Source organism: Rutidosis leptorrhynchoides, unplaced genomic scaffold (assembly GCF_046630445.1).
Source record: "Rutidosis leptorrhynchoides isolate AG116_Rl617_1_P2 unplaced genomic scaffold, CSIRO_AGI_Rlap_v1 contig248, whole genome shotgun sequence".
In the NCBI taxonomy this organism is placed as follows: Eukaryota; Viridiplantae; Streptophyta; class Magnoliopsida; order Asterales; family Asteraceae; genus Rutidosis; species Rutidosis leptorrhynchoides.
The window spans coordinates 31,152-49,537 of record NW_027266497.1 but is presented as its reverse complement, the minus strand read 5'-3'; the positions used below and the strand labels follow the sequence as shown (position 1 = coordinate 49,537).

At 35.8% G+C, this 18,386-nt stretch overlaps 3 protein-coding genes across 3 annotated transcripts; 1 reads left to right on the top strand and 2 right to left on the bottom strand.

Moving 5' to 3' along the window:
- Positions 1-9,384: 9,384 nt before the first annotated feature.
- On the bottom strand, positions 9,385-9,976 carry LOC139882249 (serine/threonine-protein phosphatase 7 long form homolog). The gene is made up of 3 exons (XM_071866608.1): positions 9,870-9,976; positions 9,678-9,765; positions 9,385-9,600 (listed from the first exon to the last, which is right to left on the bottom strand). Exons 1-3 carry the CDS (start codon positions 9,974-9,976, stop codon positions 9,385-9,387), a joined length of 411 nt encoding a protein of 136 aa, XP_071722709.1.
- An 87-nt stretch (positions 9,977-10,063) lies between these two features.
- Positions 10,064-10,726, bottom strand: LOC139882248 (protein MAIN-LIKE 2-like). The gene has a single exon (XM_071866607.1). It carries the CDS (start codon positions 10,724-10,726, stop codon positions 10,064-10,066), a length of 663 nt encoding a protein of 220 aa, XP_071722708.1.
- A 6,744-nt stretch (positions 10,727-17,470) lies between these two features.
- Positions 17,471-18,182, top strand: LOC139882257 (GCN5-related N-acetyltransferase 8-like). Its single transcript, XM_071866616.1, is given in 5 exon segments — positions 17,471-17,515; positions 17,517-17,583; positions 17,586-17,813; positions 17,816-18,109; positions 18,112-18,182. Coding segments are annotated over 5 exon segments (705 nt in total).
- Positions 18,183-18,386: the final 204 nt, after the last annotated feature.

The following is an 18,386-nucleotide window of genomic DNA, read 5'->3' as shown; positions in this document are numbered from 1 at the left end:
GGATCTGCTTTATGAATGGCAAACTCGTAATTATCTTAAGAATAACAATAAAAATGAAATTATCCAGTTTCTCTTTGTCATCATGTTAAATTTCTGTTTAGTTACTTTGGGCAGAGATTAAACGTTGCTTGATGTCTTCAGAAAAAAAATATATAAATTTTACACAAAAGCTTCTTTAGAGCTTGTTATATTAAGAAAGGGCCGTTCCCTAATATTGTTTTTTTCTTTTCAACAAGGAAATGGTCCCTGGCTAATAATAGCTCATAAACCATTCCGGTGGAAGTAACAAAGAGAATCATAAACTTAAATTGCAAATCCTCCCAAAGTAGCAGTGGACAAACAACTTTAGAGGTTCATACATTTCCAGGGTCCATGAAACGTGAAATGATTTTGAAGTTGAGACTCTAATAAATGTATTACTAGTTTTTTACACAAACAACAGCCCAGCAAAGTTTGGTTTTAAACAAACACGAAACAAAACCTCGTTTAGACATTTTAGTGAACAGCTGGTGAGCGAACCGCGGAATAGCTCAATTTTGATTAAACAAGACATATAACCAGCAATGACTGTACAGACTAAAAAATTGCAGATGCGCATAAAGCTGAGAAAAACAAATGCTAATTACCTTTGACTTATTTTTGAACCTGGGCGATAGGTAAAAACTCGAATTACAAGTCCTTTATACGGTTCATGAAATTAAAAGTGGATTCCGAACTAAAAGATGGCGTCGGCGGGACGGAGGAGGCGGAGGCGGATTGAGAAGAGCAGGACGTGAGAGGAGAGAGTTGGGAGGCGGTCTGTCAGTAGTTTTTTTTTTTTTTTAAATCAATCGAGAGAGTCGACATATTTGATTAGGTCTTTTGTAAATAAAGGTGTTATAGAAGGGTACGGTAGTCATAATAAAATTTATAAACTTTATTTCCCACTTTGCTCGCCATTTAGGTTAGATAATAAACAGAGAAATTTCTATTCTATACCTCATATTGTAATCTGTCAATTTTTTTTATAATAAATATATGTACAGTCGAATTATCACTTTATGGATGGAAGAGAAAATGCTCATTGATTGATCACGGTTATGCGTAAATTGTCATTTTCTATTTTTATATCAAGAGTCTAAAAAATAGTCTAACTCATTTTTCAAAAATGCTATTTATTTTTTTTATAAATATTATGTTTGGTTGTACAGTTGGTATTGTAATATAAGTTGGTGGGCCTGTCTGTTAGACGAAAATTCTGTATTTTTAAAAATTAATAATTTAAATATATATCATAAAAATATTATATAATAATTATTTGTATTAAATATTATTAAATTTATATAAAATATCATATCAAAAAAATATTTTAACTTTATATCAATCATAACTATTTTGATTTGATTTCAAAATCTACAATTCTATTAGAATTAAAAAAAATTATTTTTTTTAAAAAATAATAAACATAACAAAAAATAAAAGCCACATATCGAGATTTGATTTCATAATAAAATTTATAATTGCATCTAATCAATTCAGTCGTTCTTATTGTTTGAAAATAATATATGCATGTTTTAGTTTAATTAAGAATAATTTTTCAAATAATATGAATAGAAAAAAGAAAATGTGTCCATTTTAATTAGGAATAGGGAAAATAAATATATTGAATTTTAATTAGGAGAATTTATTAAATAAAAAAAATATAGTGTATTATAATTTTAATAGGAATGTATTTTTATCGTATTTTGATTTCTTAATTAGAATAGGAAAAATAATATTATTGACTTAAAATTTATAATTTGAAACCTAATTAAACTCAAAATTTCAATACATATGTCAAATTACTATTTATCAATAAAACATCATGTATCGAATATTGATTTGATAATAAAATTTATAATTATTATCAATTTAAAAAAAATTAAAAATCTCGCTATTGTATATATAAAATAAATACATTAATAAATTCATTAATAATGTCTGGATCAGCTTAGAATTGACAGAGTGGTCCACTATACTTACAGTTAAAATTCCACCAGCATCATTGTCTAATTGTCGCCATTAATTTCCCTTTTTTATAATATATGGTGAAAAGTAAATGCAAACTTCAAGTAAATTTTCTACTTCTAAGAATCGGGGTAATAATCGAATTGGGCCGACACTAGACCAAACTGAACCGACAGATTTAAGCTATATACTCTTTAGGGGCTGTTTGTTTGCACTTAATAAGCCTCTGAATCTTAATGATTCAGATTTTAACACATTAAGAGTGTTTGTTTATTTTCTTAATTCATCTCTTAATAACACTTAATATATCTGAATCGGTCAGACTTATAAATCTGACTTAATACTATTCAGATGTCAAGACGCGGGTGTTGGTGCACTATGCTGACGTGTTCAAGCATGTCCGCAGGTGTCCCTTGGTTCGATTCCTGTATGATGCAAATGTTTTTTTAATTGTTTTTCCTTTTTATATCAATATTTTTTATATCAATACTTTCTTTAATTACATTTCTTTTATATATTAATATTTTCTTCGTTTCTATTTATTTCAGTAACTCAGATCCTTTTCCTCTTTTGTTTTCTTTATTTTCTCTTTTAATTTATAATACATTAATAAAAAGATTGTTCAAACAAATAATAAAGTTAAACAAATTAAATAAGTAGTAAGTGTTAAATTTACAACTTGTATGTAAGGTTTTCCTTTTTTATGATTAAAAAGTAACAAGTCTGGAAAATATAATCATTTTTTATGTTATTATTTAATATAATTATTTTTTAAAGAAAAAAATATAATTAAGATACATTCAGATTTTTAAAAAACAAACAGTCTTAATAAATCTCTATTCAAATTCAGATATCACATCTTAATATTCAGACGTGTATTCAGATTCAGACATCTTAATCTTAAAAAAAACAAATGCACCCTTAGTCTTTACAGGCCAAGACATCCTAAATCAATGGGCTGAGATAAGATCCTATATGGGCTTATGGACCGTACCATGCATGATTATGTGGGCCCTAGTCTTATGCCGGGTCGAGGCCCATTTGGATGGTCCAAAGTCCAAGTGTTTCTCAACATTTTTTCTTTCTCCCGATATCTTCATGGCCACGAGACTAATCTTTCGTTTTAATTTTCGTAGCACGAAGCAGTAGAAAATTGACTATCGAGTTTTTTTCTATATGCAAAGCTTTTCAAAACTTTTGTTATTTGGTACAAGTCGGTGGGCCCATCCGTTGGACGGAAAGTCTGTACATTTAAAAACTACTAATTTAAATTATTTGTAAAATATTATATTAAAATAAAATTATTTTAACTTTATATTAATTATAATTATTTTGATTTGATTTCAAAATCTACATTCTTATTAAATTTAAACTTTATTTTGTTTTTAAAAATAATAAAAATAGCAAAAGGTAAAAGTTATACATCAAGATTTGATTTCATAATAAAATTTATTATTGCATCTAATCAATTTAGTCGTTCTTATTATTTGAAAATAATATATGCCCGTTTTAATGAAGAATAGAAAAAAAATATAACCAATTTTTATGAGGAATAATAGTTTAATGAAAAAATTAGAAAAAATTAATATATATTATAATTTAATTACAAATAATTTTTGAAATAATATGCCCGTTTGAATAGGAAAAAAGAAGATATGCCCGTTTTAATTAGGAATATGAGAAACAAATATGTGAATTTTTTTAGGAATAATTTTTTAAATAATTGATAGGTTATTGATTAGGAATAAAATTATTCTATTAGGAAAAAGTAATTGGTAGAATTTTATTAGGAATCATTATGTTATTATTGTGTTTTGATTTACTAATTAGAATAGGAAAAAAATAATATCATTGACTTAAAATTGTAACTTGAAACCTAATTAAACTCAAAGTTATAAAATACATGTGTCAAATTACTATTCGTTAATAAAACGCCATGTGTCGGATCTTGATTTGACAATAAAATTTACGATTGAATTCGCAATTGAAACAGATTTAAAAATAGAAAAATCTTGCTATTATATATAAGATTAGATTATAAAATATAAATAATGTAATAAGAAAAAAATTAAACTGTATAATTACATCATATAATTACACCAATTCCTATTGGGAGAGGTCGGAATTGAAACTGTGTAATTACAACCTCTAATTACACACAATTACATAATTTCGTGTAATTACACGGTTGTCCAAACGCGTCAAACCGTATAATTACTGTATAACTATTACACGCAATTATACGATTTTTCAATTACGAGATGACTTTCGAAATATTCCTTTACTAAAATTGAAAAATGAGCCCAGACAGTACTCAATGCCCTCTTAGTATTCATCATTGTCGTTTCAGCTTGAGTACTACTTTCATTGAATTTAAGGACTCGTTTGTCTTTCTTCTTTTTATTCTCCGAGCGTTGGGCATGGGTCCTCAAGGTGACCACCTACCTAACCTGGGGAGTTTTGAAATTTTTCCTACAGCAAGCTATACTCCTCCTCTTTCTCTTTACCCATTCTACATCAATGACGTCAATTTAGTCCCGACGGTGGTACGTACAAGCTCCATCGTGAAGTAGAGGCGGTCGACCTACTCAAATATAGAGAATCCCCTTCGGGCACACTACTTTTGTGGACTGTAGCCTTAAGAGGTGAACATGAAAAGGCCTTCCCAGAATTTTCGTTTCCAGAACAAGTAATCCCGAATTACTTTTGAGATTAGTTAATTCTGTAATTAGAGTTTGCGGGCTTTGAATTTTTTTTTTAAGAAATAATGATTTGTTAATAATTACACCATTATGTGGGAAATTAATTTAAAAATTGTGAAACCGGAACTAGAGTTTCCGGGGTCAAATCAAACCGGGAATAGAGTTTCCAGATTTGAGTCAAATCGGGAATAGAGTTGCCGAATTCGAGTCAAATTCAAGTCAAACCGGGAATACAGTTTCCAGATTCGAGTCAAATTCAAGTCAAACCGGGAATAGAGTTTCCGAGTTCAAGTCAAATCGGGAATACAGTTTCCGGACTCGAGTCAAATTCAAGTTAAACCGAGAATAGAGTTTTCGGGTTCAAGTCAAACCGGAAAGTCCGTTTCCGGATTCTAAGTAAAACCGGAATTTCCAATCCCGGAATGACGATGCCTGGAAATTCCATTTACGGAAAGGATTTTGCTATAAAACCTCCCGACCCGTTCTCACTTTCATATCATTTCTTCATATCATTTCTTCGTCTTTCATCCGAATAGTTTAAAATTTTTGAATTTTTCCTTCTAATTTATTTACAATATTTTTTGAATTTGAATTTTTTTTGATAAATATGTCTTCTGATTTAAATTTATACTGGAGGAGTTCTATACAATTCGTGGAAGGCAAGGTCGTGGTGGGTAGCGTTCCCGACTCAACGTATTTCATCAATGGTATTTTGAGTTATGATGATTTTTCTCAACTAATGTGCGATTATGCCGGAATTCAAAGAGAACAGGTACAATTGAATCTTATCTATGTATACGCTGTTGATAACGGTGAAAATCAATGTATCGTAATAAATGATGATGCTACATTATCATTGATGTATCAACATCATTCTTGGAGTCGTGACTTGTTCATCAGCTACAATCCGATTCATAATTAGGAGCGGACATCAAGATTCAATGCCGGGGGAGTGGGCAGTAGTAGACCTCGCAGAAGACGGGGATACGCCTCATCCGACGAGGATTACATCGTTCCACCTACGAGAGATTATCATGTGTTTAGCAACATGGATGGACCTAATGAGGTAACAAACCGCCGCATTCCTAGTGGTCCAGAATTATACAATAGTGACCCTAGTAATATAACGCTGGGAATGCATTTTTCTAACAAGGAAGAGCTTCAAGGTGCGATAGCGATCTGGTCAACTAGGCGGGGAGCAGAAAATCGGGTGACGAAGTCAAACCGGACAACATGGGTTGCAGAGTGCGTTAATCCTCCAAACAAACGTACTAACCAGCCGTATCAGGGTATTGTATGCAACTGGAAGATCCGAGCTTCATTCAAGAGCGAATATCGCACGTGGAAAATTACTGTCTGGTGTGACGGACACAATTGTGACGGAGCGGACAACGAACGTGAAGACAGGAATATTTCGCAAGATCACGTTGCTCACGTCATACTGGAAAAGATTCGCGACCGTCCAAATTACCCAATCAAGGCTATAGTTGCCGACTGCGAAGTAACATTCGGCTGTAAAATTGGGAAGAAAAAAGCTTGAGATGGTAAACGAGTGGCGTTGAACCAGGTATATGGAGATTGGAAGACAAATTTTCGCCAACTGCCCAGCTACATGCGAGCTCTTGAACAGTGTCATGATGGGAGTAAAGTCCAGTGGAAGTTCAAGAAGGAGGACGGGAATGTGCATGGCAGGGGGAAGATTTTCAGGTACCAACACATGTTTACCGATAACAGTAATAAGAATTTTACTCTGTATAATGATTATTGTTATTTATTTAGGTACGTATTTTGGCATTTTGGTGGCACGAAACTCACTTTTCAACACAGCCACTCGGTAGTTACTGTCGACGCAACGCATCTTCGTGGGGCATATAAGGGTGGGGCGTACAAGGGTAAGGCGGTTGTAGCGGTCGTAAAGACTGCCAACGATAGAGTCGTGCCAGTCGCATATGCGATCATAGACGAGGAGTCGAACTAAAGTTGGTATTGGTTTTTAAAATACCTGAAAATTTACATTCTATAAGATACATTCACCTGCATCATCTCTGATCGTAATTCGGGCATCCTGTCTGCTATTCGAAAACTCGATATCAAATTTTAAAATTGGGGAGTTCACAGGTGATGTTTACAACACTTTAATTATAATTTCAAAGCTCAAATTAATCCATGAATTAATTATTGTTTATGAACATGTACTGTATGGAGCACATTCGTGCTAATATGATGTCGAACGTCCCGAAGAAGAAAGGATTATATGCCTTATCTTGGACAGTTGGTACCGAGTTGGATGAGGCTAAGTATATGAAGGCATGGGCAGATCTAATAGAATCGAGTCAGGCTGCATCAACGTATCTGCAACGTATTCTCCTAGAGAAGTGGACATTGTTCCTAGATGGATTTTGCCGATGGGGAACAATCACGTCGAACGACGTGGAGAGTTACAATAACGTTCTCTGAGGCAACTGCTTCTTGCTGATCAGGGCGTTCGTTCAGGCCACACATGCAAAAGTCATGGTGATATTTGCAGATGAACTGACGAAAATAAATTAATACAGATTTGTGCTTGCACAAAACCGATGGAAACGTTCGACGCAGACAAAATGCATTCCATATGGTACGATGTCTCGTTATATCCAAATGCTCCTGGCCGTACGTTCAGCGTCAGATCTCCGCCATTGCGTCTCGAAATTGCGGGCAATGAACATATGGTTCAATTTGATATGGGTTCATGCACATGTTTATGTTGGAACACGTACAGGATATCCTATTCTCATGCAATGGCCGTTGCGAAGGAACTCCACGTCCGTCGTCTAGACCCGATTCATCGTTGCTACACAAGGATTGGTTGGAGACAACAGTTTAGTGGTGTTTTGGCCCTCTGCCAAATCATTGGCCCGAGTCCGATTTTTCGCTCCTAGCAGACAATAGTTGCATGGTTCATCATACCGGTCGTGGCCGCAGAAGACTAAACAGACGACAGCGTGGTGTGAGGATTACCTGAACATGACCGGTCGAAGACCACGAGGGTGTAATAATTGCAACGGCAGAGACCACGACAGAAAAAAATGTTCGTTCACTCATCCACCGGCTGATAGACTGCCGTTGAACATGTTGTACGACCCATACAGACTTCATGGAAATGCGCCTCTTGATGATGACAAATACGATGATGACAGTGAAGATGTTGACTACGACGATGACGACGACGATGATGACGACGAGGATGAGGATGATGATGAGGTCGAAGATGATGATGAGGAGTATGATACGGACAATAATTAATTTTATTGTTATTAAAAAAAATATTGTGGAGATTAATGTCAATATTATAAATAAATAGTACATTTAATCTACTCTAATACTAGCTCATCCAGCGCCGTAGTATAACCAACTGCTCATTTTCTTGTTCTGACCGCGATCGATACGATCTTGTCGCTGCAACTCTATCTCTCCCGCAGATGGTTCGCCACTATGAGAATGAGTATCTAGTAATTACGATAATATCAAACAATTAGATTTATCAATAACTATATATTAATAACACTACGTGCAAACGTTAAATATATTACGAAAATATACTAACCATGAACCTCTTGACCTCCGTGTTGTCTTGCGAACTCGGCAAAACCTACTATCCGGTTGGTGGACGTGTCGGGTAAGCCCTAGGAACTCGACCCCATGCCTAAACCCTATTTCTACATCTCCAGCATATGTGTCGGCCGTCTGCTGCTCCGGCTGCACCGAATCGAAAAGACTCTCGACGAAATTGTACTGCGTACGTTGTGCAGGAGCGAGAGGATCTGTACCGATTGAGGCTACTAGGAGCTGCTGATAGGGAGAGGTGGTATCCGTTAGATTATCGGTAGTAAATACCCCCCTGTTCAGAAGTTTCGTTAAGTTTATCTGCGATGTGAAGAACTCATCGTTGTGCAATGGTCGTGACTCTGGCACTTACACATTACCACCTGCATAGTGAGATGATGTAGAATGCCTGGATGAACCACTATGAAGAGAGGATCCAGCGGGACGAGAGGGTCCAGCCCTAAAATCCGATACGGAATGACGAGAAGCTCCAGCTGGAGGAGAAGGTACAGCAAGCGGAGGTACCTCAAGTGCAGGCAGTCTGGCTCGTCTACCGCTACCCAATACCCGACTTCTGAGCCTTCGCAACAGTGATCTCCGCTGGGGCACCACGTAACCCTGTATCGGCAAACCGGTCGCCTCCATCAAATCCCGGATCCCTGACGAAAACTCCCCGTAATGTTGTACATGGTCGTGATGATATGGATTGTCCCTGTACAGATCCTGAAGGCGGATTGCCCGATGCATAAGTCGGCTCAACTCATGGCTCTGCAAATAAATACTACAACACATAAACAATGAATAAATATAGTACAATACATAAACAGATCGCTCAACGAATGACAGTACATAAATAGTGAATTAATAAATACCACATCACATAAACAAACAGTAAATCGTACGTACCAGGGCATTCACCGAATCCGTGTGGCCATGGTAACCTCCTATGGTTGGCTCACGACCGGGCTGTTGCATGAAGCGAACGGTCCTGCCAAGGTACCATTCCCGATATAGTGCCACAACAGTCGGGTGAGCTGTCTGGGGACCCTCCATGACATGGTTGGCCCGATTGTGCCAATGATGAACGCGGACTTCATGTACACGTTTCCAGTTCCTAACGTGGGACGACCTCTTTATCGGGTGCGGTCTGATTTAGAGGAGCCTCCGGCACAGGTTGCAGGCCCCCAAACTGCTGCATGACTCTGTCGGGATAGTGCCCCTCCACAATATAGAAATAGTGGAGGTATGTCCTCGACATCCATATGTGCTCGCCCTGACGGCATCCATCCGGTAGACCGAGCATGTGCTCGACGTAGGGTGTCCATAGGAACTGAACGAAATGACGAAAGTAATTGTTAAAAATAAATTTATATTTTAAAAAATAATATTCGAAAAGATTTAAAATACCTGTGACGAAGTCATCATGGACAACTGATCTCTATAAGCCAAGAGGGCGTGGCTTGTAATATTAGTTCTGGACAAAGGTCTTGTCCACCTGCGTCAATTAAAAGTTGAATAATACGTAAGCCATAAACGTATGGTCGCAGAAATAAATAAATCAATGAATTTAGTTATAAATTTAAATGTACGCAAACTTACTGTGCAGCAAGTGGGGAGTCGACTGGCGCCTCATGTCCTCGAAGAAACCTGGGCCTGACCTTAAGAATTCTCGTCCATGCCCATAACTGCACGAGTAACTTACACATGTTTGTATGCTGCTCTCCGAAGAGGGCAGAATCGCACAATGCGTGGTATGTGTAGGAAAGCACGGCGCTGCCCCAGCTCAAACAACCTCAAGCCTCTGGGTCTTCTAGGCGGCGCAGTACGAAGAGATCGATCTTGTTCTGGCTCTTATCAGGGAAGAAGCAACCAGCAAGCAAGAATGCAAGGTGGCATCGCGCCCTCTGCAGCGCCTCCTCGTATGTAATATCAACACGGTCCCAATGGCACTCCAAGTGGGCCTTAAGGCTAGACAGTCGAATGCCGGTCTTCGAAGTCCTTTCCGACACACAGCCCAACAACGTCCGCAGATACCCGTCGATGGCGGCGGGATACGACTCGGTACCAGTAACGGGAAAACTGTGGACACGCAGTCCCAACAACACCTCAACGTCCTGCAGCGTGATGGTTGCCTCGCCTACGGATAGATGGAAGCTGTGGATCTCGGACCTCCATCGTTCGGCAAGTGCCGTCAGCAGATGATGGTCGTACTCCATAAATCCTATCTTGGAGACCAATCCGAAACATATCATCTCTATATACCTCATGACTTGTGGTATGCGAAAGACGTCATCCCGCATACAATCCCAGAAGAAAGAGTCCGCTCTCCTCACAAGCATTGGCCTGTCATGCTCCTCCTGGGACGAATAAATGTCACGCGATCTGTGTTGCATCTGAAACCACAGTAGATCCGGCTCGCTAGGTCCCTGCGCAATCCAGGAAGATCTCGCCGCCATAATCTGTAAAAAAAAAATTAATAAATGAGTCCTCTAAATTAAATCCACATATTTTACAAATCAATAAATTCAGTGCAAGCATTATAAAATAGATACACAATTAATACCTAAAACTTGCAATACATTTACTCTGAAACCCCATATTTCTTCAGTCTTGCATTCTAGTCACCCGAACTAAAAAAACCCAACCGCAGAATCGAGCCGAAACGAAAAACTGAACCGAAAAATCAAACCGAAAAATCGAACAACACAAAAATTCGGTACGGTCCGGTTCTTACCGAAACGGACTGACGGAATTGAACCGACTCGCGCCGGACCTAACCGGACCGGACCGAACCAGATCGAGCCAGACCAGACCGAACCGAACCGGGCCAAACCACACAATATCGAACCGCAATAACCTTAAACGAAACAATCATGCAAAAACCTACCTAAACGTAACAATTGGACCAAACAAACTACCCTAAACGATCGAGATTGCCTAAAGTAAATATTTGGAGAAATTTCGGCGAAATACATGATTAAATTGCTTAAATACGCTAAATTTCAACCAAATTTAGAAAAAAAAAGGGGAAAAATACCTTAATCATAGGAATATACGTCCGTAGAATAAATTCGCCTGAAAACTCGTCTGACTTTGGCTTTTTCCGAGTTGAAATCAGTGAGAAGAGAGAGAGAGAGAGACCAAGTTTTTGGATGAGGAAGAAGAAGATTTGAAATGATACTGTGAGAGAGGCGTGGAAATCAAATGGGTTTTAATTCCGAAAACTAAAATTACGAATCAAACAAAATTGGAAATGGTATACATGGTTTTGCAATTTTTTTCTTCCCGTCGTGACACGTGTCCTACATGGTAGGGGTAGGATTGTCGACAGCTTTGACCGGGTTTGAACTTTCCGAATCAAACAAAACCGAAAATGGTATACACGATTTTGCAATTTTTGCTTTGACCGGGTTTGAACTTTCTGAAACCATGTTAATCCGGATTTGAACTTTTCGAAACCAAGCTAATCCGAGTTTGAACTTTCCGAAACCAAATTAATTACCATTAACCACTGTCATTAAGAAGGATCGTTCCGGAAATTAAAAGACCATAAATATTTACCAATGCCAAAATTTCTAATAAAATATTTATGTTTTATTTTTTTCATTCACAACTATAATTTCCTGCAGGCTGTTAGTAAATTATCATGAGGAGATAGATATACTGTAGGTGGCAAGTACACCCTCCGTCAAAACTAATTTACACAAATTAGAGTTTTGTTAGGATTATAAATATAATCATTATATATATTAATGACAAAAAACTAATGTTTTAGTTTTGACTATGAAGATATAAATGAAAAAAAAAATTATAAAAATTGTTATTGAAATTTGAAATGTGACAAAATATTAGTGGGCAATATATAAAGAAAATTGTGTAGATTATTTGAGGACGGAAAAAATATTATTAAAATTATATAACTTAAAAATAGTCGTTTTATCTATATTTAAAGAATCGGTCATATGGATACTACACCGTCACCTTCCTCTATTTTCATATATATATATATATATTTAAGGGATATGATAAGACAAATTGGTATTGGAGTAACATGACTGGACATAATAAATTATTATTATGTGAATATTGTACTGAACAAATAAAATTCATGCTTGAAAAAGAAAGAATTTCAATTATAAAGACTTATTTATACAGCTAAATAAAGTATAAGGTCAACTCCGAAGGCTATTTTGGGTTGACGACAATCGATGACGATCATCTGCGATGGTCAATAGTGGTCAACGTGGCGGTCAACAACGATACTCAGAGGTGGTCGGTGGCAACACATCGATGACATTTTGGTGACTATGGCATTAATCTAATTTAATCTAGTTGATTTTTTTAAAAAAACAAAAAAATGGTTAAGAGTTTAAATGTTGTTCCATGATGTCGCACCCTTTCATATGGGTCAAGAAAACGAGATATCCAGATAATATTGTTCTAATAAATATGTCCCTTTCTGTCCTTAAATGTTTGTAATTAGTAAAAAAATAGTCATGTTATGTTCTTTCCTGCATAATAAACACATCTTAATTTTTTTCTAACTAGTCTAGGTCCTCACTCTCATCCTCTCTGTTTATATATCACATTTATTAACTTTTTAGGTCAAAGTCTCACATATCAAAACTATCTAAACTTACGTTTTCGTATCTTCTTATTCAAAGATAATATAACTTTCGATTTTAAAAAATACATCAATTTATTTATCTAAATTATAAGACTTTAAAAGCATGCTAATGATTTATAAAATAATTTAGTTTTCACCTTAAATAAAACATTAATAATTAGTTTTGAAGAGATGACACTTATAAAATTCGATAAATTTTCAATTCGATTTGGAAATGCCATATTTGCAAGCAACAACATCCCTTCCACTCTCTTCATAAACCAAACAAAGCGATGATATTTTGTGAGGTGGATAAAATTTACTGCTCTGCTTATTTTTGGTGTTTTTGTTAAAACGAGAATAAAGATGAAATTAACAATAAAAGAGAACAATTTATAAGATGATAATGACAAAAGAGTTGATGAAGGAACCGAAGCAGAAGGCGGCGGCTAATGAGAATCGTGAAGAAAATTTGGCTTTTTTCTTATATGATTTAAGGTTTAAAAGCATAATTATCTTATTAGAAAAAGTCTTAGACACGTGTTAAGTAGCAACGAACTCGAACATACATATACATAAGAAAGGACAGATTCATTTAGATCATGGGTAAATATGAATAACTAACACCACATTTTAAGGTTGCGCTATTTTTATGTACAATAATAAAGGAGGTGAACATCATGTAGTCGGATTGGTAATGAGATTGTCGGTCTTACTAATCATGTTTTAGGGAAATTAATTATATTGCTATGACCGGCAATGTCATTGTCGATCAAAACTTTTTTTTTTATGCTCCACAATACATTAATAGAAAGAGGAAAAGAGAAGGAAAAAAAGCTTTGACCGACAATGCCATTGCCGGTTCAAGGTTTTTTTTAATCACCGTCATTAAGGAATCCGACCGACATTTTCATTATCGGTCGAACTACAAATGTTCACCTCCTCCTCATTTCGTTTCAAAATGTTGACGTTTATTTTTTAAAATTTACATTTTATAATTTCCTACACATTTTAAACGGTATATATATGAGCTAATCTACGTTATAATTAATTTAAAAATATTCTTACTTTTGTCTTCTAATTTTTGGCAAGTGCTTCATCTTCCCATGCTTTTTCTTCTTCTCCATAGATCTCAGTCAATCTCCATTATTATTTTTTTCTATTTTTTCATGGTTGCGCTACTTTTGTGAACAGTAGGACGGAGAGATGAACATCAATGAGGCGGATCGGATTTTCCATTGCCGGTCTTGACTCAAAATAAAAAAATAAAATAAAATTTACTTCATGACCGGCAATACCATTGCCGGTCTTGACTGAAAAATAAAATTGCAATACAAATCCGGTTAAAAGAAAAAGAAAACAAAAAAAGACAATGGATTCTTATATATTCAGTGCACATATCCTATACTACTTGTAACTATTACTAGTATTACTAGTACTATGTGATTAATTTTTGGGAAAAAATGCAAAAGAAGACAAAAGAAGAAAAAAAAATACAAAACCGACAAAAATGATTAATTAACATCATTTTTGCATTACAAAATTTTATTTTGCACCAATGTTGACAGGGATCGTGAGTGCCGGTCATAGGGAAAAAAAGCAAAAAATAAAATAAAATAAAATAAACCGGCAATGGTATTGTCGGTTCAAGCTTATGACCGGCAATCCCATCGCCGGTCCAAGAATTAATGTTAATTAAGGTCATTAAGGCGTTTGACCGGCAATGGGAAAATCGGTCGGACTACAAATGTTCACCCCTCTCTTCTTGGTAGCAAAATGTTGACGTTTATTTTTAAAAATTTGACATTTATAATTTCCTCTTTTTCCATATGCTATCCCTATTAAATTTCACGATGGATAATATAAAAATAACATCCAACATCAAAAGGAACTTAAAATTTTGTTTTCACATGAGTAACATTACCGTATACAAAATAATCGTGAGTTTTGTTCTAGCAGTTGATCAATTTAAAGCATAAATAACTATAAAATGGTCTAATAGCTGTATTGGAGAAAAAGATACTGTCCTACAGCTCCATTTTCAATTATTTCTTTTATCGATATTAGATTTTAATTTGTTTGGGAGTTTTTGTTGTTCTATCTTTTGATAAATTTTGCTTACTTTTCTTTAATTTTGAAAGATAAGTCTGCGTGTATGTATCTAGAATATTGAAGCTTCAAGTATGGACAATTTAATTTTTGATACTAAAAATATTTTATTATTATCAGGCCAGCTCTTCCCTCATTTTGAGTTTTTGATAGAGGAGAAGTGAGATAGAGGGAGAATGATGTGAATTGTAGGGTACATTAGTTAGAGAGAATGTTTATAAGTTAAAGTAATTTTAACTATTTATATCACACATAATCAATCGTGTAAGATATGTTGTAAATAAAAATATTTATACATGAGTATATTCTTAAAATGTATATGTTGCAAATACAATGCTATTTCGATGATTATATCATATTCTATTATAATTTGTCAAACATTTAAAAAGAAAATCATGTTCTTTATAATTTGTCAATATTTTTACATCAAACAAATCAAACAATAGTGAACACGAGTCTTTTTCTAAAAATTTAAGTGAGAAAAAAACTTATTTCTTTTCAAAAAATCTTAGATCTGTCATTCTTGTTCTTCCTCTTCTCTTTCTTTTACATAAAAATTCTCAAAAACTTTACTGCCATCAGTCCTACCGACGTCCGCCTCCTATCGCGACAACGGTGGGGCTCCCTTTTTATTTTTTGTTGTTTTTTTGGATGACTTCTTCTCAACATCTCTTATTTTGTGTGGATTTCACTCTCTTTTTGGTGTCCATGTCTTTTTCATTCTTTTCAGGTAGTTTTTGGCGGATGGGCGACGTTGGACGGCATCAGTTGGTGTTGGGTTCTCTTCTCTATGTAATCTAGAGATAGAAGTGGATCTGACACCTTGTTGCTTCCGGCTTCTCCCTGTGGTATGGGAGATCGAAGGTGGTTGGGTGGTTGTCAAAATCTGACGGCTCTTCTGATTCAATCCAACTTTCTAGGGGTGTGAATGGATTGGATTGGATTGGATTTGACGAAATTTAATCCAATCCAAACAAATCTGTGTGGATTTGGATTGGATTTTAAATATTTTTCCTCGAATCCAATCCGAGAAAAAAAATGGATTGAAATAGATTGGATCGCTTGGATTTAACGATAAATATATTCTATAACATTTGCTCAACAAATTCCATCCTATCCATAATGAAATTCCAAAATACATATACATACCTACAAAAATATTAAAAGTATCTAACATTATAATTGATTAATAAATTCGCATCTTCACATATAAAAAAATGCCGACATCATCAACATTAAGAAAGTAGATAAATATTATAGTAATGATAATATTATCATCCAAAATAATAAAGCTAAGCAAGCTAGTAATAACTTGGCCTTTTATGTCTCTTTCGTGCATAATGAAAATCATGCACCATCATCCTCACCAGTCGAGACAAACTTGAAGACTTAAGTTATATATTATTATTATATTATACTACCTCCGTCTGAAAATACATGCCTATATGACCATGTAAATTATATAGGCATAGCGGCATGCATTATAGATGGAGGATTATATATTTCATATTTAATATATAGGTGGACTATTTTCGATCCGTGGATTGGATTTTCATTTTGCAATCCATGATCCAATCCAAATATTTTTGGGTTGGATTGAATTGAATTTTTTTTCCTAAATCCAAAAAAATCTACGGATTTTGATTGGATTTTGGATTGGATCAAATCCATTCACACCCTACTTTCTATGTGATTCAGAACTCTGTTCAAGTCAAATCCGTAGATTTCGTGGCGTGTGGTAGGTGTATTCCCTCAAGATCTGGTTGTTTTTTGTTGGCAGGTGTTTGCCGTAGATTTTTGTTGTTTATTTTGCTATACCAGATTCATTTATTCTCTCTGTATTGGCAGAGTTTACTCTCTTTACAAATAATGATAATTGGATCTTGATGTAGGAATTATGTGCTTTTTATCTTTATTTTAATTAGATATTATTGGTTGTTTAACGTTTGTCTTTAATTTTTGGATCTGTGTTTGTCCATTTGATGGGTGTCTTTTTTTTGATATGGAGTTTTTTGCATCTTATTGGAGTCACTTCATTGGACGTATTTTCCATTTCAAAAATCATGTTTAGATGAAAATGCGATTTAGTATCGATCTTATCTAATCATGACATTTACTGTCTAAAATATTTTTTTTCGTATAGACTATTTTATCACAAATCGATTTATAACCTCTTGTATTATAAATCAAAATGATCTATCGTTTTATTTTTCAAAAACATATACATCAAAATCAGTTGATCACCATTCCGACATCCTGGGTTGGGTGAAAATGAGTTGGGATAAGTAGAACAAGTTAGTGACCGAGCGGCCCAAGCCTGAGCGGCTGAAAAATAAGAGACCCAGACCCCCATAATGAATTATAAATTACGAAACGTACCACTGATTGCATAAAGGACCGTCTCTGCCTGCTATAGAAGTGTACAGATCATTCTTTCATTTCCAACATTCACTCGCCTAAAGCACCAATACCAAATCAAGGAAAAATGGCCGCCGCCGCTCCGCCGCCTCCACCCACGCCAGCTCCGGAGCTCGACAATGACTCTCCCGGAATCAGGTCCCGTTGGCTACCCTGTCTTCTCTCGCATCCGCCTCGCTACTCATCCGACGTCCCTCACATCCACAAGCTCATCCACCAAATGGCCGTCTTCGAGAAGCTCACCCACCTCTACTCCGCCACCGAAGCCTCACTCTCTGGCCACCCTCTTCAACTCCCAGCCTTTCGCCTCGTCACCGTCTTCCTCCTTGAGCTCTCTCGCACTCCCCTCCCGCCGCTCCTTACTTCCCCCGCCGGGTTCACTCCGATCGACTCCACCGTCAATCTAGATCTTCATTGATCGATCTGGAGGAAGAGACTTTCAAAAGCACCGCTTATGGAAGTGTTTCTGATGTCGTCGTCGCTGGGTTTGTGTTGTTCTTCCCTAATTACTCGACTTTCTTGGCGAAACCGGGTTTTTACATAGAGGATCTGTTTGTGAGGGAGTGTTACAGGAGGAAGGGATTCGGCCGGAAGCTCCTCTCTGCAGTGGCGAAGCAGGCGGTGAAGATGGGTTATGGGAGAGTGGAGTGGGTTGTGCTTGATTGGAATGTGAATGCCATCAATTTCTATGAACAGATGGGAGCTCAGGTCTGAATGAATGGAGGATTTGTAGATTAACTGGTGATTCCCTTCAAGCTTATGGTAATACTAACATATGAATGAAGTTATGGAAGGTTTCCTGTTTCGATTTCAGTTCTAGAAATTAAAAAAAAAAAAAATCCAGGTCCTTTTTTAGGGATTTTGTGATGTTTGTAGCTATGGTTTTAAATTGTATCAGCACGAGATTTCAATGCTAATATGTGTTTCTTTCGGAGTTTTAAATTTCAATGCAGATGACAGTTTCCTTTCTGATGTTGTTATTG